This window comes from Mobula hypostoma, chromosome 6 (assembly GCF_963921235.1).
Source record: "Mobula hypostoma chromosome 6, sMobHyp1.1, whole genome shotgun sequence".
NCBI lineage: Eukaryota > Metazoa > Chordata > Chondrichthyes > Myliobatiformes > Myliobatidae > Mobula > Mobula hypostoma.
In genome coordinates this window covers 183,132,600-183,157,535 of record NC_086102.1, presented here as the reverse complement: position 1 = coordinate 183,157,535, position 24,936 = coordinate 183,132,600, and the positions used below count along the sequence as shown (strand labels likewise).

The window sequence follows — 24,936 nt, the reverse complement described above, 5'->3', positions numbered from 1 at the left end:
TTCCTAATAACCTCTTCAAAAAATTCAATAAGATTTGTCAAACATGACTTTCCACGCACAAATCCATGTTGACTATCCCCAATCAGAGCCTAACTATCCAGATACAGGTTTCCCCCTCCATCCAAAGGTAGAGTGTTCCTGTGAAATGGTTCGTAAGCCGAAATGTCATAAAGCGAAAAAGCAATTACCATTTATTTATATGGGAAAATTTTGTGAGCGTTCGCAGACCCAAAAATAACCTACCAAATCATACCAAATAACACATAAAACCTAAAATAACAGTAACACATATTAAAAGCAGGAATGATATGATAAATACACTGCCTACATAAAGTAGAAATACATTTCCATAGTCATTACTGCACTGTTCTCGGTAGCGAAAATCTCACGCAAGTGCTGTTGGCAAGAACACTCTCTTCAGTAACCTTTAAGCTATGAAGCTGCCAAATCATACCAAATAACACGTGAAAATACACAGCCTATATAAAGTAGAAATAATGTATGTACTGTGCAGTATCACTTACTGGAATTGGTTCCGCGCCGAGCACACTGATGATGGTGTGTTAGACTGAGTTGTTGCAGGTTGGGTGGTGCAGTGGCCCCCACCCTACAGGCCGCCGACTGATACCGAACCGCGAGGCAAGCAGGGGTGCAGCAGTAGCTGGGAGTCACACAGCATATCTTTAAGAAAAAACCCGAAACAAACATGCTAATTAATTAGGTGCCGCCCGACACGTAATTGTCGGCCCAGATCAGTGCCGATTTCCGATTGCGTCGTCTCTGATCTGGGCCGACAATTACGTGTCTGGCGGCACCTAATTAATTAGTATGTTTATTTCGGCTTTTTTCTTAAATATATGCTGTGTGCCTCCCGGCTACCGTTGCATTCTCCACGAATCGATATCTGCCCGCGGCATGGGGGTTGGGGTGGTGAGACACTGGGGTGTCAACTCGTCGTCTGTTTCCATTAGAGCAGGCAGCTCATCTTCTACTATGACTACTCACCTCGATGTCAAAGGTCGAGGTTCATCGTCTGCTGTGGCTGATGTGGAAGGCTTGCTTGACTGCTGAGCTTCGTGCATTTTTCTATCATACCGTTCTTTGTAAGGACTCAAACCATCTTGCAAATATCCCCTAAAACCTACGTATCCTTTCAAAGTTAAAGTCGTACTTTATCATTGCAGCGAAAATCTCACGCAGTTGCTTCACGTTCATTTCGCTACTGCATTCGGTTTCGTTTGTTATCCTTTCCTCTTCCAATTGCATCAGCTCTTCATCTATCAGTTCTTTGCCATTGGATGCCAAAACCTCTTCAACATGATCTTCGTCAGCTTCCACAAGCCAAACTCACTTCGTCCTTACTTCGTTCACCACGATCGAAACACTTAATTATGTCTAGTTTTATGCTAAGTGTAACACCCTTACGAGCTCTTTTAGGCTTTTCGGATACCTTAGAACTCATCTTGCAAATGGCTGCTCACAGGCATGTGTTAAAGCAATGCCGGCGAGAATGCAGTTCTGAATCCGGGGGAGAGCGGCTGCTCAGGGTGCGCGCTGCTTCTTTGTGCACGCTGCCTTTCTTCATAACAGTGAAAACACCTTCTGAAAGCGAAAACAGGGTACTAATGTAGGACTTTCGTAACAGTGAGGTTTCGTAAAGCGAATGTTTGGAAAGCAGGGGACACCTGTAATTATATATACCATCTCTAAGAATACTTTCCATAAATTTACCCACCACTGATGTCAAACTTACAGCCCGATAATTGCTAGGTTTACTCTTAGAACCCTTTTTAAACAATGGAACAACATGAGCAAAATGCCAATCCTCCGGCACCATCCCCGTTTCTAATGACATTTGAAATATTTCTTTCAGAACCCCTGCTATTTCCACACTAACTTCTCTCAAGGTCCTAGGGAATATCCTGTCAGGACCCAGAGACTTATCCATTTTTATAGTCCTTAAGAGCGCCAGTACATCCTCTTCTTTAATCATCATAGTTTCCATAACTACCCTACTTATTTCCCTTACCTTACACAATTCAATATCTTTCTCCTTAGTGAATACCGAAGAAAAGAAATTGTTCAAAATCACCCACATCTCTTTTGGCTCCGCACATAGCCGTCCACTCTGATTCTCTAAGGGACCAATTTTATCCCTCACTATCCTTTTGCTATTAATATAACTGTAGAAACCCTTTGGATTTATTTCCACCTTACTTGCCAAAGCAACCTCATATCTCCTTTTAGCTTTTCTAATTTCTTTCTTAAGATTCTTTTTACGTTTTTTATATTCCTCGAGCACCTCATTTACTCCAAGCTGCCTATATTTATTGTAGATCTCTCTCTTTTTCTGAACCACGTTTCCAATATCCCTTGAAAACCATGGCTCTCTCAAACTTTTAACCTTTCCTTTCGACCTAACAGGAACATAAAGATTCTGTACCCTCAAAATTTCACCTTTAAATGACCTCCATTTCCTTATTACATCCTTCCCGTAAAACAAATTGTCCCAATCCACTCCTTCTAAATCCTTTCGCATCTCCTCAAAGTTAGCTTTTCTCCAATGAAAAATCTCAACCCTGGATCCAGTCCTATCCCTCTCCATAATTATATTGAAACTAATGGTATTGTGATTACTGGACCCGAAGTGCTCCCCAACACAAACCTCCGTCACCTGCCCTATCTCATTCCCTAACAGGAGATTCAACACTTCCCCTTCTCTAGTTGGTACCTCTATGTATTGCTGCAAAAAACTACCTTGCCCACATTTTCCAAACTCCAAACCATCCAGCCCTTTTACAGAATGGGTTTCCCAGTCTATGTGTGGAAAATTAAAATCTCCCACAAGCACAACCTTGTGCTTACTACAAATATCTGCTATCTCCTTACAAATTTGCTCCTCCAATTCTCGCTCCCCATTAGGTGGTCTATAATACACCCCTATAAGAGTTACTCCACCTTTCCCATTTCTCAATTCCACCCAAATAGCCTCCCTAGACGAGTCCTCTAATCTATCCTGCCAAAACACTGCTGTAATATTTTCTCTGACAAGCAATGCAACACCTCCCCCTCTTGCCCCTCTGATTCTATCACACCTGAAGCAACTATATCCAGGAATATTTAGTTGCCAATCACACCCCTCCTGCAACCATGTTTAACTAATAGCTACAACATCATATTTCCAGGTATCAATCCATGCTTTAAGCTCATCCACCTTTCTTACAATGCTCCGAGCATTAAAATAGTTAGAAACTCTCCACCTCTTACTCTCTGTTTATCCCTAATGGTGCAAACAACTTTTTCTTCCTTCTCCCCTACATCTTCGGTTTGATTGCTCCCGATCTCTGTCCCCTGTCCACCCTCCCTCACACACCGTCCACCAGCTCTCTCTATCTGTGAACCAACCTCCTCCCTCCTAGTCTCTTCAATTTGATTCCCACCCCCCAACCATTCTAGTTTAAAGTCACCTCAGTAGCCTTCACAAATCTCCCCGCCAGGATATTGGTCCCCTTAGGATTCAAGTGCAACCCGTCCTTTTTGTACAGGTCACACCTGCGCCAAAAGAGGTCCCAATGATCCAGAAACTTGAATCCCTGCCCCCTGCTCCAATCCCTCAGTCACACATTTATCCTCCACCTTATTCCATTCCTACTCTCACTGTCACGTGGCACAGGCAGTAATCCCGAGATCACTACCTTTGCGGTCCTTCTTCTCAACTCCCTTCCTAACTCCCTATATTCTCCTTTCAGGACCTCTTCCCTTTTCCTACCTATGTCGTTGGTACCTAAATGTACCACGACCTCTGGCTCCTCACCCTCCCACTTCAGGATATCTTGGACACGATCAGAAACATCCTGGACCCTGGCACCAGAGAGGCAATCTACCATCCGGGTCTCCTGACTGTGTCCACAGAATTGCTTATCTGACCCCCTAACTATCGAGTCCCTTATTACTACTGCCCTCCTCTTCCTTTCCCTACCCTTCTAAGCTACAGGGCCGTACTCTGTGCTGGAGGCACGGCCACTGTTGCTTCCCCCAGGTAAGCTGTCCCCCCCCCCCCCCCAACAGTACTCTGATGCAAATCATGACTGCAAGTTTGGAGGGAAATTATTATGCATAATAAGTTAATGTCATCATTGTTTTTTTAATGTAATTCATAATCTGCAGCCTTATCTGTGGCCGCTAAAACTACTTAAAGGGATAGAGAACAATCTAATGTACACATAACAATATGCAAGATATTCTGCAGCAAGCAAATAAAGTGAAAAAACAAAATGTTCTAATTGTTTTATAAAAATCAACATTTACCTGTTAACTTACCATCCAGAAAGGTATATTGTACTCTGTGTCCTTCAAAAGAATGCATTATTCTTGAAACAGAGCGTATCTCCAAGGCTACTGGAAACAGAAGAAGCATTGGGGATACAGTGGACTAGAAAGAATCGGAGAAGAATAATAATAACATTCCTGTAAAAGGGGGAATATAGCCAGGTGGTGGTGTAGTGGCATCAGCACTGGACTTCGAGGAGAATCTTCCCGGGTTCGAATCTAGCCGGCACGTTGCACGCTTTCTATCCATGATAGGCTGAGCATTGATCTAGCAGTTCAGCCTCATAAAAGAAAAACTGAAAAACATGAGGTGCGGAAAGGAACACACAAAAGGGGAGTATACATAGTGACCCGCAATTATAATACATTACTCTCTAGTTGTTTTTTTTATGGATGAAGCATTATGAGCAAGAAAATGGATGTCATTCTTCAACAACTATCTATATGTCACTAATATAATATTCCATGTAAAATCTATAATTAATATATTAACACTATATTTATTGATTTATTGAGACACAGCACAGAATAGGCCCTTCTGGTCTTTCATGCCACACGGCCCAGCAATTTCTCTGATTTAAACCTAGCTAGCCTTGGGACAATTTACAATGACTAATTAACCAACCGGTACATCTTTAGATTGTGCGAGGAAAGCAGAGGAAGCCCACACGATCGTGGGGAGGATGTACGAGCTCCTTACAGGCAGTGGTGGGAATGCAGTGCCATATTAATAATGGTCTATAAGTAAAGTGTTGTGCAGAAGTCATATATAAAAAAGCTAGGGTGCCCAAGACTTTTTGCACAGTACTGTATTTGTTAATGTGGAGCAGCGAGTGAGTTTGTAAAACTGGCGGGAGCAAAGGGTGGTGGGAATGGTTAAGGCAGTGGGACAGGGGCAGAGCAGGAGTGCCAGGATTGGGAAGTGATATAGGTGTAGACACATCCTGCCCTGGGACCACAGCAAAGCTCATTTGATTCCAAACAATTGGTTTATTGAGCATTACAGAATATCTTTCTAGTGCTTCCTGCTCCTTGGTCTCTCCTTTCCCCTTTTCCCTGCCATGATTCCCCTCTCCCTGCCTTCTTGCCACTCTCAGTCCACAACAGAGACCCACGTCAGAATCATAAGACCATAAGATATAGACACAGAATTAGGCTATTTGGCCCGTCGAGTCTGTTCCGCCATTTCATCATGGTTGATCGATTTTCCTCTCAGCCCTAATCTTCTGCCTTCTCCCAGTATCCCTTCATGCCCCGACCAATCAAGAATCTATCAACCTCTGCCTTAAATATCCATAGAGACTTGGTCTCCACAGCTGCCTGTGGCAAAGAATTCCACGGATTCACCAGTCTCTGGCTAAAGATATTCCACCTCATCTCCATTTTAAAAGGACACCTTTTTTTCTGAGTCTGTGTCTTCTGATCTTAGGCTCTCCCACCATAGGAAACATCCGCTCTATTGGGGCCTTATACCATTCGATAGGTTTCAATGAGGTCACCCCTCATTCTTCTGAATTCTAGTGAATACAGGCCCAGAGCCATCAAATACTCTTCATATGACAAGGCATTTAATCCTGAAATCATTTTTGTGAACCACCTTTGAACTCTCTCCAGTTTCAGTAAATCCTTCTAAGATAAGGGGCCCAAAACTGCTCACAAAACTCCAAGTGAGGCCTCACCAGTGCTTTATACAGTTTCAACATTACATCTTTGCTTTTATCTTCTAGTCCTCTTGAAATGAATGCTAACATTGCATTTGCTTTCCTCACCACAGACTCGACCTGTAAATTAACCTTAAGGAAGTCCTGTACAAGGACTCCCAAGCCCCTTTGTGCCTCAGTTTTTTTTTGTATTTTCTCCCCATTTAGAAAATAGTCAACATTTTCATTTCTTCTACCAAAGTGCATGACCATACACATTCAGACACTGTATTCCATCTGCCATTTATTTGCCCATTCTTCTAATCTGTCTAAGTCCTTCTGTAGCCCCTCCGGTTCCTCAAAACTACCTTCCCCTCCACCTATCTTTACATCGTCTGCAAACTTTGCAACATGGCCATCAATTCCATCATTCAAATCATTGACATAGAATATAAAACGAATTGGTCCCAACACAGATCCCTGTGGGACACCACTAGTCTCTGGCAGCCAACCAGAAAAGGCTCCCTTTATTCCCACTCTTTGCCTCCTGCCAATCAGCCACAGCTTTATCCATGCTAGAATCTTTCCCGTAATACCGTGGGCTCGTGGCTTGTTAAGCAGCCTCATGTGTGGCACCTTGTCAAAGGCCTTCTGAAAATCCAAGTACACCACATCAACTGATTCTCCTTTGTCTAACCCGCTTGTTATTTCAAAGAATTCCAACAGATTTGCCGGGCAAGGTTTTTTCCTTGAGGAAACCATGTTGACTACGGCCTTTTTTTTTATCATGTGCCTCCAAGTACCCTGAGACCTCATCCTTAATAGTCAATTCCATCATCTTCCCAACCACTGAGGTTAGACTAACTGGCCTATACTTTCCTTTCTTCTGCTTCTCTCCCTTCTTGAAGAGCGAAGTGACATTTGAAATTTTCCAGTCTTCCAGAACCATTCCAGAATCTGGTGATATTTTAAAGATAATTACTAATGCCCCCATGTTCTCTTCAGCCATCTCTTTCCGAACCCTAGGGGTGTATACCATCTGATTGAGGTGACTCATCTGCCTTCAGACCTTTCAGTTTCCCAAGAACCTTCTCTCTAGTTATGGCAACTTCACACATTTCATGACCCCTGACACCTGAAATTTCCACCATGTTGCTGGTGTCTTCTACAGTGAAGACTGATACAAACTACTTATTCAGTTCATCTGCCATTTTCTTGTCTCCCATTATCTCCTCTCCAGCATTGTGTCCCAGCAGTCCGTTATCCACCTTCGCCTCTCTTTTACACTTTATGTATCTGAAGAAACTTGGTATCCTCTTCAATATTATTGGCTAGCTTACTTTCCTATTCCATCTTTATCTTCTTAATGACTTTTTTAGTTCTCTTCTGTTGGTTTTTAAAAGCTGCCCAATCCTCTAGCTTCCCACTAATATTTGCTCTATTTTTTGCCCTCTCTTTGGCTTTGACTTCTCGGTGTAACAATCCAGATAATTATTGTATTCTTACATTAAAAGAACGTGTTCTTCACAGAAAATATTTTTGATTGAAAGATATAATAATGTTCCAATAGCTAGATAATCAGGTTTAATATCATTAGCTATGGTTGTGTCATCTTTCCTGTAGAATACTTCTCCCTCTTTGGGATGTATATATCCTGTGCCTTCTGATTGCTTCCAGCAATTCCAGTCATTGCTACACTGCCATCATCAATTCTGACCAACTTCTCTCTCATGCCACACACACAAAATGCTGGAGGAACTTAGCAGGCAGCATCTATGGAAAAGTGAATAGTCTGCCACCATATTGTGTGTGTGTGTGTGTGTGTGTGTGTGTGTGTGTTGCTTGGATTGCCAGCATCTGCAGATTTTTTCTTATTTCCTCTCTCATGCCTCCGTAATTCCTTTTACTCCACTGTAATACTGAAACATCTAATAATCAGATTTATCATCACTCACATGTCATGAAATTTGTATTTTTGCCGTAACAGCAGTACAGTGCAATGCGTAAAATTACTAATTACTACAGTATTGTGCAAAGGTCTTGGGCATGCTAGTTTTTTTTTATATACACACACACACACCTAAGATTTTTGCACAGTACTGTATATATAAAGTGTTGCATGTTTGATATTACAATAATATTTGAGTAATCCTGTGTGTGTGTGTGTGTGTGTGTGTGTGTGTGTGTGTGTGTGTGTATAATATAGCATCCTTGATGGTTTAAATAATAAATTTTAAAAATAGGCGATTTCATGCATGGTAGGGACATTTCATGGCGATTTTCATGATCAGCAGGCCAAAATCCGTAAGACACACCAAAAAGTATTCAGGAAGCAAATTCTTTGTTGTCTAGTGTAATGTGGCAGTGTTGCACCTGAGGTATTTAACTAATTGATCTGCGACTCATGGATAGTTGATTCCTCTTCCCTAACACATTGATAATCAATACTCTTGTTAAGAATTTTAGTGAAACCTCACTGTGTCCAGTTTGCCAAAGCATGTTGGCATCAAGCCATATACATCACAGCCAGAGGGAACTCGGGATATTTAGACATTTATGTTTTGATTAAATAGCAACCTAAAACACATATTTACATTACAGAGAAAGAAAAACTCTACACCTACAAAGTTAGTAGTGATAGACTTGTTTCTTTATCTTATTGTATTGCTACAGAATGTTCTACTCACTGTGTACTGTCGACTTACATTTACAATATATTTGAAATATTGCTTAAAATATTATCCAAGTAAATTTAATCTTAAAATGTGATCTTTATTATTACCCTGTTGCAGAACTTCGGTGTAACAATCCAGATAATTATTGTATTCTTACATTAAAAGAACGTGTTCTTCACAGAAAATATTTTTGATTGAAAGATATAATAATGTTCCAATAGCTAGATAATCAGGTTTAATATCACTGGCATATGTTGTGAAATTTGGTGTCTTTGTGGCAGCAGTACTACTGTGTCTTCCTTTAACTAGTTCGATGTCATTCCCAAACCCACACTTGTACTGGGAGAACAAGGTTAGACTTCTTGATTTGGTGTGGGGTTGGGAATGATGGTCTTTAAATATTATTAATGTTTTAGAGGAAGACATAGGGATCTAGGAATACAGGTGTAACTTCATCTTTAAGCAAGCCACGAACATAGCACGTAATTGATTATTTTTATATATAACCCATAATTAATAGTTCATAATTCAAGTCAGCATAATTGATGCCCAGATTAAGGAAGGCTTTTTTTGTTGGTCCACAAATTAAACAGGTCATCAATGACAGGAAATTCAGAGAACTTGTAGTGAGACTGGAGAAAATCGTATTGCATTCAAGGATGTTGTTGAAAATTTACTTGGCAACAACAGAGCACCAAAATATGTGCAGTTGGTTGACAACATGTTTCAAACATACAGAACCATGAAATACAACAAGTCACTAAAGATTCATTTTCTGTAAATCTTGCAGACTTCTTCCCTGCAAATCTTGGTGCTGTCAGTGCCAGGCATTGTGCAAGGTTTCACCAGGACATTACTGTCACAGAGAAATGGCATCAGGGCAACTCGAATCTATCAACACTAGCTGATTATTATTGGACACTTAAGCGAGAAGAGTACAAATGGAAATCAACAACAAAACAATTTTAGCTTAGACTAAAGCAAAAGCTTCAGCACCATTATGCAATTAAGCACATTATACTCAATAAAAGTTAATTTCTTGTTTCTCCAAATTCCTACGTGATTCAAGTAGTCTGAAATTATATTTGTGTTCAGCTTCAAGCGATATGGAATTGATGGCTTTGAGACAAAGTTTGCGGATGATATGAAGATATGGATGTGCTGAGGAAGCAATGCGATTGCAGCAGGACTTAGATAAGTTGGAAGAATGAGCAAAAAAGTGGCAGATGGAATACAGTGTTGGGAAATGTGTGATATGCATTTTGGTAAAATAGTGTGGACTATTATCTAACTGGGGAGAAGGTTCAAACATCAGAGGTGCAGAAAGACCTCGTGCAAGACTCCTAGGAGGTTAATTTACGTGTTGAGTCTGTGACAAAAAAGGCAAATGTAATATTGCCACTTATTCCAAGGGGAATAGAATTTAAAAGCAAGGATATAATGCTGAAGCTTTATAAGACACCAGTTAGGCCACACTTGGAGTATTGTCAACAGTTTAGGGCCCCATATCTCATAGAGGATGTGTTGTCATTGGAGAGAGTACAGAGGAGGTTCATGAGGATGATTCTGGGAATGAAGGGGTTAACATATGAGGAGTCTTTAGCAGTGTTGGGCCTGTACTCACTGGAATTTAGAAGAGGTACGAGTGGGGAATAGAAGAATTTTTTTTACTGTAAGGAGAAATTGATATTCATACCGTCATGTTGGAGGCAACCCACACAGAATACAAGGTGTTGCTCCTCCACCCTAGTGTTACTAAAGTAAGACTAAGCCACTGATGTTTCCTATGCCAGTTAATGTCACTGGGTGCTTCCATGCACAAGCAAGTTACATACACACAGGGAAATGAAATAATTTCAACAAGTGTGCTATACATAGATGTGACTTTCAAGTAAAATTTTGTAGTGCAGTGAAGAAAACATTTATTGAGTTAACAACTGAATTTCAGGCTGCACAAACTGTTCAGGAGGTGCACTGTTTTGAGGTTTTGCATGTGAAACCTGTGCCTAAATGCAGATGCTATGCTGTGTAGCATCATTTGTCGAAGATATCTAGGATTTCAAATCTGTTAGTTTTCATCTGTGAATGCAGACAAGTAAGCATTGTGTGTACAATTCTGGCTTATCTTATAAACCATGAATGGTTGGCAGATATGTTTGCTTTATCTTGTGCTGCATTCTTCGTGCTATGAAGGCATGTGCTTTGCAATTAAGTGACTATCTATGATGTGATGGATTCTTTAATGAACTTCAGCCTGTCTGCTTTTAGGTAGAAACAGGGCTATGCGGTATTTGTCAGAGATACTAAGAAGAGTATTGTTCCTTTCTCCTTAATGTTTCCTGTTACCTACTTACCTTTCTTGCTCTATCAAAAGTAATGAAGTTAAATAATAATAAATTATTAAAATAAAGCTAGTCTTTTTTATGTTCTAGTACTTCTATCTTTCTGTAAACTCTGCAGTATTTAGCTACAGCACCTTAGCTGCACGGTACCATAGTGGTTATCACGACACCTTATAGTACAGCGACTGGTTCAATTCCCACCATTACCTGTAAAGAGATAGTGCATTCTTCCTGCGGCAGTATTAGTGATACCTGGGTGGGTGAATATACTTTGTCCAAACAGTGTTCCTCAAGTGCTTCTCAAGAAGGACCTCAGCCTGAAACATTGACTGTTTATTCATTTCCATAGATCCTGGCTAACCTGCTGAGTTCCTCCAGTATTTTGTGTCTAAATAACTTTAGATGACTTATAATTAATTTCAGTATTTGAGTTTTAGTTTAATTTTAAACTGTTTATGATTGTTTCATAAATTCTTGGATAATCCTTCATGTGCATTATCTTTTAGGGTTTTAGCTGCTATTAGGACTTTGGGCCAAATTTTAAACTGAAAAAAAATTTATTTACTGAAATTCAGCACAGATTCCAGCCCTTTGAGCTGAGCTGCTGAGCAATCCCCCAGTTTAATGCTAGCCTAATCATGGACAATTTACAATGAACAACTAACCTATCATCTGGTTTGTCTTTGGACTGTGGGAGGAAACCCAAGCGATCACAAGGAGAATGTACAAACTCCTTACAGGCAGTACTGGAAATTGAACCTGGGTCTAGTACTATAAAACGTAGTGCTAACCACTATGCTGAATGCTTCATATATATTTTTATCCCATAGAAACTTACCTGTTTTGTCATTAACCACATGTTTGGTGGCACAAAATAAGTAATTAATTCCAGTTTCTGCATTTCGAGAGAATTGCTTTAAAAGTTTCATGTGGTTAAGATAGGATTTCACTGTAATCTCCACTCGAACTTTAATAGAACTCATAAGATTATGATCTTGCTGTCATAGGTATTGAATAACTTTATTGAAGCTCTTGCCCAAGTTCCTCTAAAAGCTTCAGTACACTAAGTTACCCTATACAGATCAGACTAATGTGTGCATTGTTTTCTAAACTTGACTTTACATAATTTGGGTTAAAGTTAAGCAAGACTGAAAGCCACATCCAATAAGATAGAAATTAATTGAATGAAACCAAATAGTTTTGATGAAATTTGGAATCACATGATATGAAGGCTGGATGACTTGCAAAATCTCATTGCCAAAGTAGAATGGGAGATTTAGGATAATTTTGCAAGGTGGGTTTTATCTTCAACAATCTACTTTGCAGTTTTTAATTTAAGACCATAAGATATAGGAGCAGAATTTGAGCCATTTGGCCCAACGAGTCTTTTCTGCCATTTCATCATGACTGATCCATTTTCCTTCTCAGTTCCATTTTCCTGCCTTCTCCCCATATCCCTTCATGCCCTGACCACTCGGGAATCTATCAACCCATGCCTTAAATATACCCAATGATTTGGCCTGCACAGCTGTTTGTGTCAGTGAATTCCACAGATTCACCACTCTCTGGCTGAAGAAATTCTTCCTCATCTCTGTTCTAAAAGGATGCTCCTCAATTCTGAGGCTGTGTCCTCTGGTCTTTGACTCTCCCACCATAGGAAACATCCGCAACACATCCACTCTATCAAGGCCTTTCAATATTCAATAGGTTTTAAGTAGGTTATCCCTAAATCCCTGAATTGCAGTGAGTGCAAGCCCAGAGCCTGACATCGTAGTGACATCTGCACATTTGCTTTGACTCAGCACTTGATGGTGTTGTGACAGGGTGGTACATGTAATGATGATGTCAGCATGAAAAACACTGCTCCTCACCCTCCAGCTTCTGCCTTCCACCCTACCTTCGTCTCAAAACCTACTTTTTAAGCTCACAGCAAGCTTTGACATCTGAATTTTCTTTACAGAGATATATCAGAAATAAAGATTCTGAATTAACCAAGACACAAATTGCTTTTAATTGGAGTAAAAAAGACAAACTGCCAGAGTAACTGTGCAGGTGTCTCTCTTTATATTAAATGTTTTCACAGTGAGAAATTGAAGCCAAAAATATTATGAAATAAAGCAAAAAAGATGACAAGTGAAAAGATGTAAAAGCTTTCGATAATAAAAAGGAAAGCAATGCAGTATAGTTGAACAAGACTATAATTGTATTTTTTCACAATTTTTTGATCGTGCATATGCTTCTCACTTTCTTGTCATGTTCTGTCACACTCTCATGGGTTTTGGCACCACTAGAAGTTGCAACAGAATTAAATGAGATACAGTTTCATTGTAATGTTCCAGCTGACCTCCTAGCTTTAGCATTTTGAAGCTATGAGCTAAATACTTGTTTGTGTTTTTACACTAATGAGATAAAATTAACTATAATAAATTAACTGCTTCACTGCTTTTCAATCTTATAGCACAGGCCTATGAATATTGACTACTCATTTTGGTCACTACATGATAAGATTCAAGTCAAGTCACTTTTTATTGTCATTGCAACCATAACTGCTGGTGCAGAACATAGTTAGAATAAGATAACGTTTTCCAGGACCATGGTGCTACATGAAACAATACAAAAACTACACTGAACTATGTAAGAAAAAGCACAAAAACTACACTAGACTACAGACTACAGACCTATCCAAGACTTTATCTATTCACTACCATGTACCAGTTGGAAATGCCTTTAATTTCTTTAATGTTCTCTTGTAATTTTTCATTAGATTCAATCTAGAGAGCAATGATGAATGGTGTTGTGACACTTTTTTAAAAGTGTAAGATCAATCCTTGCTAACAGTGATTATTATTTGCCTTTCTGTGCAGCTTCAGAGAAGTGTTCCAGTCAACAGTTTACCTGCACAAATGGGGAATGTATCCCAAAAGAATACATCTGTGACCATGCGGATGATTGCAGTGACAGAATGGATGAAATAGGGTGTAGTAAGTCCTACAACTCAGTTACTGCATTTTCTTAAGCTTGTTGGAATGTGACTTATAAGAGCTCACGCATTGGCCACATGATGTTTCTTGTGCTCTGAATTTACTATGAATTCTTCACTTGATTGCCACTTTTAAGGCTACCAATTGCAGTTATTGAGTTGAACAGTTGACCTGAGTCTGCAAATCAGTGAGAAATAACTGTAGTTCTATGACATCGCCAAATAGTTGCCATCTCCAAAGGGATCCTACCACTGAACACCTCTTTACCTCATCCCCATTCCCCGCTTTCCACAGGGATCTCTCCGTCTGTAATTCCCTTCTCCATTCAGCCCTCCCCACAGTAGGGTAGTGGTTAGCACAACACAGGGGACCCTGGCTTCAACTCCTGTTGCTATTTGTAAAGATTTTGTAAATTCTCCCCGTGACTGCGTGGGTTTGCTCAGGGTGCTCTGGTTTCTTCCAACAGTCCAATGACGTTCTGGTTGTTAGGTAAATTGTCTTGTGATTAGACTAAGTTTAATTTGGTGGATTGCTGGGCGGTGTGGCTTGAAGGGCTAGAAGGGCCTATTCTGTGCTGTATCTCAATAAAAAAATATCTCTCTTCTGGCACTTACATCTGCAAGCAGCCAAAGTGCTACACCTGCCCATCCGCCTTTTCCCTTGCCTCCATTCAGAGCCCCAAACACTCCTTCCAGGTGAGGCAACACTTCACTTGTTAACCTGCTGGGATCATCCATTGCGTCCGATGCCCCCGATGCGGCCTCCTCTACATTGGTGAGACCCGTTGTAAGTTGGGGGATGGCTTCGTCGAGCACCTTTGTTCCATCCACCAAAAGCAGGACTTCCCGGTGGCCCAACATTTTTAATTCTGATTCCCATTCCTGTTTCAACATGTCTGACCGTGGCCTCCTCTTGTGCCAAGATGAGACCACCTTCAGGGTGGAGGAGCAACACTTTGTATTCCATCAGGGTAACCTTCAATCTGATGGCATGAATATTGATATTTCCTTCCATTTAAAAAAAAATCATGCCTCCTCCCACTTCTATTCCACATTCTGGCCCCTTACCTCTTCTTACCTGCCTACCACCTCCCCTTGGATCCCCTCCTCCTTCCCTTTCTCCTGTGATCTGCTCTCTTCTGCTATCAGATTCCTTCCTCTCCAGCCCTTTACCTTTCCCACACACCTGTCTTCACCTATCACCTTCTTCCTCTCCCCTGGCACCCCTTTTATTCTGACATCTTCCTCCTTCCTTTCCAGTCCTGAAGAAGGGTCTCAGCCTGAAACATCGACTATTTAGTCATTTCCATAGATGCTGCCTGACCTGCTGTGTCCCTCCAGCGTTTTTTTTTGTGTGTTGCTCAAGATTTACAGCATCTGCAGAATTTCTCATGTTTATAGTTCTATGATTTTGCTTTTTTATATATATTATTGCTGATGTCGTCCTAATGTAACTAGGCAAATGTTCCATACTTCCATCTGTGTGAAATGTACAATTACATTAATTAATTCAATTTGATTTCAAGCTTAGCTGAACTTAGAAATATCCAAAGCCAATGTAAACACATGTGTTCCTCTATAATGAACTATAGCTGCTGGGTTGAGAACAGGTTCCCTTTATATAATTACTGTATGTCCATTAAGTCTTTTAATATAATGTACAATATCTGACAAAACATTGCTGTAATATTGTTAGGTCTGAAGATTTGATTGCCATGCTATTATTAATTGTTAGCTACTGCTATTCTTGCTGTATGAAAATGGAAACATTTAGTTTGAGTTATTGTTCTGTCTTTACAACAATGACATTACAGAATTGGTTATTACATTAGTTTGTCAAACATGTTCCTGTAATGTACTTACTAATGATTACGTATTGTGTAAAGAGCTTATTTAGGCTTCAGTGCTGAAGGAAGTTTTATAAATCAAGAGCCATGTCACTTATAAACATACTCAGAGGACAGTGTTTTATTTTTCTCTAAAGAACTGCCATTCAGCATTAAATGACATCGGTTTTATAAAATTGAGGGTTTCACAGATGAGGAAATTCGAAGGAAAATACACAATAAAAATAAGAATTGCTTAACACAGCTTGATGAAAAAATTCATTATTGGAAATTAAAATAATAGAATAATATAGTGAAATAACAGAATAGAATAAAAATGTCTTAGAAATCTATCCAATTATCATAAAATTCCATCCCAAATCTACAGTCGTGCATTCCTTCATAAAACAACAAGAAGAATGATCTATGAATGAATCTTCAATTTAGGTTTACTGGTGTAATTAGTAGTCTTTTTTATCTTTTAGTAATTATGACCACAGAGAAAAAATGATTCTTTTGCGGCTAACACAAAAGGTTTGAGGTGCTTTTAAGGTGTTTGAAAATAAGTACAAGGGGGATGTCAGAGGTAAGTTTTTCATACAGAGTGGTGGGTGCATGGAATGCACTGCCAGCAACGGTGGTAGAGGCGGATACAATAGGGTCTTTTAAGAGACTCAAAGATAGGTACATGGAGCTTAGAAAAATAGAGGGCTATATGGTCAGGAAATTCGAGGCAGTTTCTAGAGTAGGTCGCATGGTCGGCACAACATTGTGGGCCAAAGGGCCTGTATTGTGCTGTAGGTTTCTATGGCTAGTTGTGTGTGTGTGTGTGTGTGTGTGTGTGTGTGTGGGGGGGGGGTGGATTGTTGGGAATCAGAGTGCCAGAACAGTTAGTGGAAAGGATGTGGAGGTAGATATTGTTAAGACCTCAGGCAAAGTAAGAAATCAAAAGGTTGAGCGTGGTGCAACTAATGTCCTGAGCTGCATATATTTTAAAGCACGAAGTATCGTAGGAAAGGTGAATGAGCTCAGCACTTGCATCAACACCTGGAATTTTTACATTGCAGCCATTAGTAAGACTTGGTTGTAGGAGGGGCAGGACTGGCAGCTCAATATTCCAGGGTTCTGTTGTTTTAAGCGCGACGGAGCGGTAGGGATTAAAGGAGGAGAGGTGGCATTACTAGTCAGGGAAAATGTCAGAGCAATGCTCTGTCAGGACAGACTGGAGAACTGACTAGTGAGGTTTTATGGGTGGAACTGAGAAATAAGAAAGGTATGACCACATTAATGGAGGTAAATCACAAACCACACAACAGTCCAAAGGATTTAAAACCATAAGATGTAGGAGCAGAAGTAGGCCATTTGGCCCATTGAGTCTGCTCCACCATTCAATCATGGGCTGATCCAATTCTTCCAGTCATCCCCACTACCCTGCTTTCACCCCATACCCTTTGATGCCTTGGCTAATCAAGAACCTATCTATCTCTGCCTTAACTACACCCAATGACTTGACCTCCACAGCCGCTCGTGGTAACAAATTCCACAGATTTACCACCCTCTGACTTAAGTAATTTCTCCGCATCTCATTTCTAAAAGGATGTCCTTCAATCCTGAAGTCGTGCACTCTTGTCCTAGAATCCCCTACCATGGGAAATATCTAATCTGTTCAGGCCTTTTAACATTCGGAATGTTTCTATGAGATTCCCCCTCATTCTTCTGAACTCAGGGAATACAGCCCAAGAGCTGCCAGATGTTCCTCATATGGTAACCCTTACATTTCTGGAATCATTCTCATGAATCTTCTCGGAACCCTCCCCGATGTCAGTATATCCTTTCTAAAATAAAGAGCCCAAAACTGCACGCAGTACTCCAAGTGTGATCTCACGAGTGCCTTATAGATCTTCAACATCACATCCCTGCTCTTATATTCTATACCTCTAGAAATGAATTTCTACATTGCATTCGCCTTCTTCACCACTGACTCAACCTGGAGGTTAACCTTTAGGGTATCTTGCACAAGGACTCCCAAGTCCCTTTGCATCTCTGCACTTTGAATTCTCTCCCCATCTAAATAATAGTCTGCCCGTTTAATTCTTCCATCAAAGTGCATGACCATACACTTTCCAACACTGTGTTTCATTTGCTACTTATTTGTCCATACCCCTAAACTATGCAGTTTCTCTGTTTCTTCAACACTAACCGCTCCTCCACCTATCTTTGTATTATCGGCAAATTTAGCCACAAATCCATTAATATCGTAGTCCAAATCATTGACGTACATTATAAAAAGCAGCGGTCCCAACATCGACCCCTGTGGAATTCCACTGGTAACTGGCAGCCAGCCAGAATAGGATCCCTTTATTCCCACTCTCTGTTTTCTGCCGACCAGCCGATGCTCCACCCATGCTAGTAACTTCCCTGTAATTCCATGGGCTCTTATCTTGCTAAGCAGCCTCATGTGCGGCACCTTGTCAAAGGCCTTCTGAAAATCCAAGTACACCATGTCTACTGCATATTCTTTGTCTACCCTGCTTGTAATTTCCTCAAAGAATTGCAGTAGGTTAGTCAGGCAGGATTTTCCTTTCAGGAAATCATGCTGGCTTTGGCCTGTCTTGTTATGTGCCTCCAGGTACACTGTAATCTCATCCCTAACAATCGATTTCAACAACTTCCAAACCACTGATGTCAGGTTGCAGACTGTTGCAAGAAACATACGGTTGTAATAGCAGGTGATTTTAACTTTCCCTAGCAAGCAAGGTGAAGGAGAATCCTATGAGATTCTACAGATATGTTAGAATTGCAAGGGAAAAAAATGATCCTCTGGAAGATCAGAATGGTAATCTATGTGTAGAGCAAAAACAAGATAGGGGAGATCTGAAACGAATTTTTTGCATTGGTATTTACTCAGGAGATGGAAACAGCCTATAGAAGTGAGGCAAAGTGGCACCAACTTCATGCACCCTGTACAGATTACAAAGGAGGATGTGTTTGCTGTCCTGAGGCAAATTAGGGTGGATAAATCTCCAGGGCCTGCCAAGGTATTTCCTCAGACCCTGCGGAGGCAAGTGCAGAAATTGCCTGGTCCCTAGCAGAGATAATTTAGTGATAGATGAAGTACTAGAAGATTGGAGGATAGCCAATGTTGTTCTCTTTTAAGAAAGGTTCCAAAACAAAACTAGGAAATTATAGGCCAGTGATCCTGACATCAGTAGTGGGAAACTTATTGGAAGGTATTCTAAAGGACCTGATATATAAATACTTGGAAGTTTAGATGATTGAGAAGCTTTTAAAGTCCAACAAAAGGCAATTAAAAAAAGCTATAAGAAGGGAATCGATGAAATATGAGGATAGACTAGCCAAAAATATAAAGCAAGATACCAAAAGTTTTTTCAGTTATTTGAAGTGTAAAAGGGAGGTGAGGGTTGATATTGGACCACTGGAAAATGATGCTGGTGAAGTACTAATGGGGGAACAAGGAAATGGCAGATGAACTTAATGAGTACTTTGCATCTGTCTTCTCTGTGGAAGACACTAGCAGTGTGCTAGAGGTCCATGAGTGTCGGGGACAGGAGTGGGTGCCATTGCTATTATAAAGGAAAAAGTGCTAGGTGAACTCAAAGGTCTTAAAGTGGATAAGTCGCCTGGGCCAAATGGACTACAACCCAGAGTCCTGAAAGAGGTTGCTGAAGAAATAATGGATATATTGGTCATCATCTTTCAAGAATCACTTGATTCTAGCAAGGTCCTGGAGGACTGGAAGATTGCAAATGTCATTCCACTCTTTAAGAAGGGAGGAAGGCAAAAGAAAAGAAATTACAGGCCAGTTATCCTAACCTCTGGTTGGGAAAGTGTGGGAGTCTATTGTTGAAGATGAGGTTTCGAGGTATTTGGAGACGAATGATAAAATAAGTCAAAGTAGCATGGTTTCTGTGAAGGGAAATCTTGCCTGACAAATCTGTTAAGAGTTCTTTGAGGAAGTAACAAGCAGGGTGGACAAAGGAGAGGCAGTGGATGCTATTTACTTGGATTTCCAGAAGACATTTTTGATAAGGTGTCCAACATGAGGCTGCTTAACAAGATAAAATCCTATGACATTACAGGAAAGATACTGGCATGGATAGTGAAATGGCTGACAAGCAGGAGACAGTGAGTGGGGACAAAAAGGTCCTTTGCTGATTTGCTGCCAGTGACTAGTGGTGCTTCTCAGGGGTCAGTATTGGGACTGCTAATTTGTCTTGTGTTTTGTGATATCACACCGGAGGAAATAATGTATCATTTCTTAATGCATGCATTACTAAATGACAATAAAAGAGGACTACATGTCTTCATAATCATCATCATAATTTAGATAATGGAATTGATGGCCTTGTGGCAAAGTTTGCGGATGATATGAAGGTAGGTGGAGTGGTAAGTAGTGCTGTGGAAGCAATGCGATTTCAGGAGGACTTAGACAAATTGGAAGAATGGGCAAAAAAAATGGCAGATGGAATACAGTGTTGGGAAATGTATGATAATGCATTTTGTTAAAAGGAACAATAGTGTGGACTATTACCTAAATGGGGAGAAGGTTCAGGCATCAGTGGTGCAGAGGGAGTCCTCGTGCAAGTTTCCAGGAAGGTTAAGTTACAGGTTGTGTTTGTGAAAAAGAAGGCAAATGCAATGTTGGCAGTTATTTCAAGGGGATGGTGGTCGGCAGAGGATGGTGCTCTGAGAGGCTGTGTCGGAGGGGCTGGTCGGAGGCTCGAAGTTTTCGGACGGACTCACAGTCCGCTGTGGTCGGGTGCTTCCAATGGTGCTGCATTGGCAAGTTGGCGGCACTTGGAAGTTCATGGTGGGGAGACTTCCTCCCTTCTGCCGCCTGCGTGGGATGATGAGTCTATCGGGACTTTGAGACTTTTTTTTTACTGTGCCCATGGTCTGCTCTTTATCAACTTATGGTATTGTTTTGCACTGTTGTAACTATATGTTATAATTATGTGGTTTTGTCAGTTTTAGCCTTGGTTTGTCCTGTGTTTTCTTGTGATATCATTCTGGAGGAATGTTGTATCATTTTTTAATGCATGCATTTCTAAATGACAATAAATGAAGACTGACTGACTAAATTGAATATAAAAGCAAGGAGATAATGCTGAGGCTTTATAAGACACTAGTCAGGCCGCACTTGGAGTTTTGTCAACAGTTTTGGGCCCCATATCTCGGAAAGGATGTGTTGTCATTGGAGAGAGTCCAGAGGAGGTTCACAAGGATGACTCTGGGGATTATGGGGTTAACATATGAGGAGCGTCTGGCAGTTTTGGCCCTGTACTCACTGGAATTCAGAAGAATGTGGGGACATCTCATTGAAACCTACTGAATGTTGAAAGGACTAGATAGGGTGGATGTGGAGAGGATGTTTCCTATGGTGGGGTTATCCAGAACTAGAGGGCACAGCCTCAAAATTGAGTGGCGACCCTTTAGAACAGAAGTAAGGAAGATATTTCTTAGCCAGAGAGTAGTGAATATTTGGAATGCTCTGCAGCAGATTGTGGTGGAGGCAAAGCCCGTGGTTATATTTAAGATAGAAGCTGATGGTTTCTATATCGGTCAGGGCATCGAAGGATGTGGTGAGAAGGCAGGTGTATGGGGTTGAGTGGGATCCGGGATCAGCTATGGTGGAATGGCAGAACAGACTCAATGGGCTGAATTGCCTAATTCTGCTCCTATATCTTACAGTCTTATATGGTGTTAGCTAGATCAGCAAATTAGACCTCAGTCTTTCTTGGAAGAGAGGAAAAAAAATTAAGCAGAGCAGCATCTGCTGAAAAACGACCTTCAGAGCTGAGAGGGAAATTTTCCAATGTATAGGACTTCTGAGATTTGTAAGATGGCAGATCACTTATTTTCGTGAGAGGACTTTGAGAGGCCCTGAGTAATGATTATGATTAGGCTGCATCGTCTTGCATAATTTGAATTATCTGGCTGAAGGGACATTCAAGGGTCGTGATGTAGTATTGAGGGATGATACTGCTGATCTCCGGTTACTATCATAGGCCATTAGTCAGATAGCCTGCCCACATACGAGATAATTGATTTGTGGTTAAGTTTGCAAGTTCTGTCTAAAAATACCCATATAGACTCAGTTGGCATTGTAAGTTTGCTGATTTGTTTATTAGTTTGAAATGGACCTGAATGAAAAGCCACATTTCCAGCAGAAAATCCATATCTATTTTTGACATTGTATGGATTATCTAATGCTTAAGGCACAATGAATGGCCAGAAAATAAATACTTCTTTTCTATTCAAATGCTTGGTGTGCTGCCCACGCAAACGCCTTTTAAGAGGGATGTAGACAGAGAAAATGCAACCAGGCTTTTTTCATTGAGGCTGGGTGGAACAATGACTCGAGGTTATGGGTTAAGGGAGAAAGGTGAAAAGTTTAAGGGGAACATGAGCGGAAACTTCTTCACTCAGAAGGTTGTGAGAGCACAGAACGAGCTATCAGTGCATGGATGGAGGGGTACGGAGGGCTTTGGTCTGGTACATGTTGATGGGATTACGCAGTTTAAATGGTTTGCAACGGTCTAGATGTAGGAAGGCCCTATTTGTGTGCTGTAGTCTATGACTTTGAGGGACTGGAAAGCAACACACACAAAATGCTGGAAGAACTCAGCAAGTCGGGCAGCATCTATGGAAATGAATAAGCAGTAGATGTTTCAGGCTGAGACCCGTCAAGAGTTCTTCCAGCTTTTTGTGTGTGTGTTATTCTGGATTTTCAGCATCTACAGACTCTTGTGTTTTTGAGGGTGTGGAATTCTTTTCTTTTCCGTGCATTTCCGGTTAATAACACCCTGAAGAGCAGAGCTCTTGAAGCTAAAGCTGATTCCATTTGCTGCTCCTTGGCGAAAGGAAAGAACCCTTTCAGCTTTCATTTGAATAAAGAGCAGCAGCGATCTCGGTAATGCAACAGTTGGAAGGCAGACAATGATGCGTTTCAAGTAGTTCGTGCATCAGTGTGGAAAGATCACCCTTGACAGCCACTGAAAGTACACTCTTGCTCCATACTAAGTTACGTTTGTGGCTGGAGCTATTGATTGATCTCAGGAGAGGACATCTGTGGTGAAGCATAAGTATCTCAGAAGTTTATACTGTCAACCCTCATTCATATTCAGATAGAAAATTAATTCCTACACACCTGGAGCGTTTAGCTACTGCAAAAAATTATTTATATCAAAGTTCAAAGTAGATTTATTATCCAAGTACATATCCAAGTTACATACATATATGTGTAATGGCCAGATTAAGATTTTTACTGCTGTGCTGAAGGTATTTCATTTTTAGTAGTTCTGTAAGAGCAATCTATTCTACTTTTAGCATGTTTGGGTTTAAGCTAAACATAAGGGGCTGTGTTGTTCATCTTAGGAATGTTGTGTTAGCGAATCAGGATGGTGGAATTGCGAGAAGATTCTAGAGAATGCTGGGAAGATAGGTTTTTGTGACGGAAGCAGGTGAGGGTTGAGGTCTTTCTGGCAGGAGCTGGGAGAAGACAGGAGGGCAGATGGCTGAGGATACCGTCCCTGTTGCACAAGATGCTTTATGCAGATGAATGGCTTCAAGGAGGAAGGACCAATACTCTTGTGGGGGAGCCCATGTGTTCAAGATGGATTTTGAGTGACATTCGGAAAGTAGTGTGTGCTCTCATGCAGACTGTGGGTCCACCGCATGAGTTAAAGACAACTTCAAGATAGGCTCCAACGTATGTGCGCATTTGGACTGGGTTAACTGTAATAGGCTCTTTTAATTTATTTTTTTCCTTTTTCTTATTAACTGTTCGATAAATCTGAAATTTGTAAATATACTTTTTTATAATTGTATCTGTACGATCTGTTATTTCTTGCTGACAGCTGGTTGCATGAGGATGGTATTTACACAATATTCACTCAGATTGGGAAACATCCCAGCTGTCCCAGTCTGGTGGGAGCAAAGTCATATTGACCCTAGACATATGGAGTTGGAGGAAGGTGGTTTTCTCACCACTGAGTGCATTGGCTTGTTAGCGAGGGTCTAACCAGCCGTGTTTCTAGAGATGCCTGGTAAAAAGGGGAAGAAGAAGGCAAATGTAATGTTGAAATTCATTTCTAGAGGTATAGAATATAAGAGCAGGGATGTTGAGGCTCTATAAAGCACTCGTGAGACCACACTTGGAGTATTGTGTGCAGTTTTGGGCTTCCTATTTTAAAAAGGATTCAATGACATTGGAGAGGGTTCAGAGAAGGTTCATGAGAATGATTCCAGGAATGAAAGGGTTACCATATGAGAAACGTCTGGCAGCTCTTGGGCTGTATTCACTGGAGTTCAGGAGAATGAGGGGAGTTTCTAATAGAAATATTCTGAATGTTAAAAGATCTGAACAGATTAGATATAGCAAAGTTATTTCCCATGGTAGGGGAGTCTAGGACAAGAGGGCATGATTTCATGATTGAAGGACGAACATTTAGAACAGAGATGCGGAGAAATTACTTTAGCCAGAGGGTGGTAAATCTGTGGAATTTGTTGCCACGGGCGGCTGTGGAGGCCAAGTGAAGTGATTGGGTGCATTTAAGACAGAGATAGATAAGTTCTTGATTAGCCAGGGCATCAAAGGGTATGGGGAGAAGGCAGGGGAGTGGAGATGACTGGAAGAATTGGATCAGCCCATGATTGAATGGCAGAGCAGACTCGATGGGCCGAATAGCCTACTTCTGCTCCTATATTTTATGTTCTTAAGGTCTTCATTGTGGGGACTTGTCCAGGATTTGATTCCCTGAATACTGTGTATTTGCTGTAAGAATTGATTAAGTGGTTTGTGTGTTTAATCCTGTGTTTAAACTAGTGCCCAAGTAAGTGATTAAGATGTGTGATTATCGACACTGCAGGGATTAAGTTTTGGTGTGATGCAAAGAGATCACCCACAGCTAATGCTTATGTTCTGAGTGAGGCGGATATCTGCAGCCCAGATGAGTTGTTGATTAGGGTTCTAATTGCCATTGAATTATCAGGGAAAGTTACCCTCCTTGAACAGTGTTTTGATCAATTGGCTGGTAAGGAAGTTGTGTTAGTCCAGGCTAGCAAGGATGTGAAAGGAGTGGATCTGCCTGGTGCGATTGGAGAACTGGGGACATTCTTTTA

General features: G+C 40.8%; 1 protein-coding gene across 1 annotated transcript in view; it reads left to right on the top strand.

Annotated features, from left to right (window-relative positions):
* The window catches only part of lrp2a (low density lipoprotein receptor-related protein 2a), a 404,078-nt gene that overhangs the window by 31,157 nt on the left and 347,985 nt on the right, over positions 1-24,936 (top strand). Inside the window, 1 exon segment of the mRNA XM_063052409.1 lies at positions 13,851-13,967. Coding sequence (XP_062908479.1) covers positions 13,851-13,967 — 117 coding nt within the window.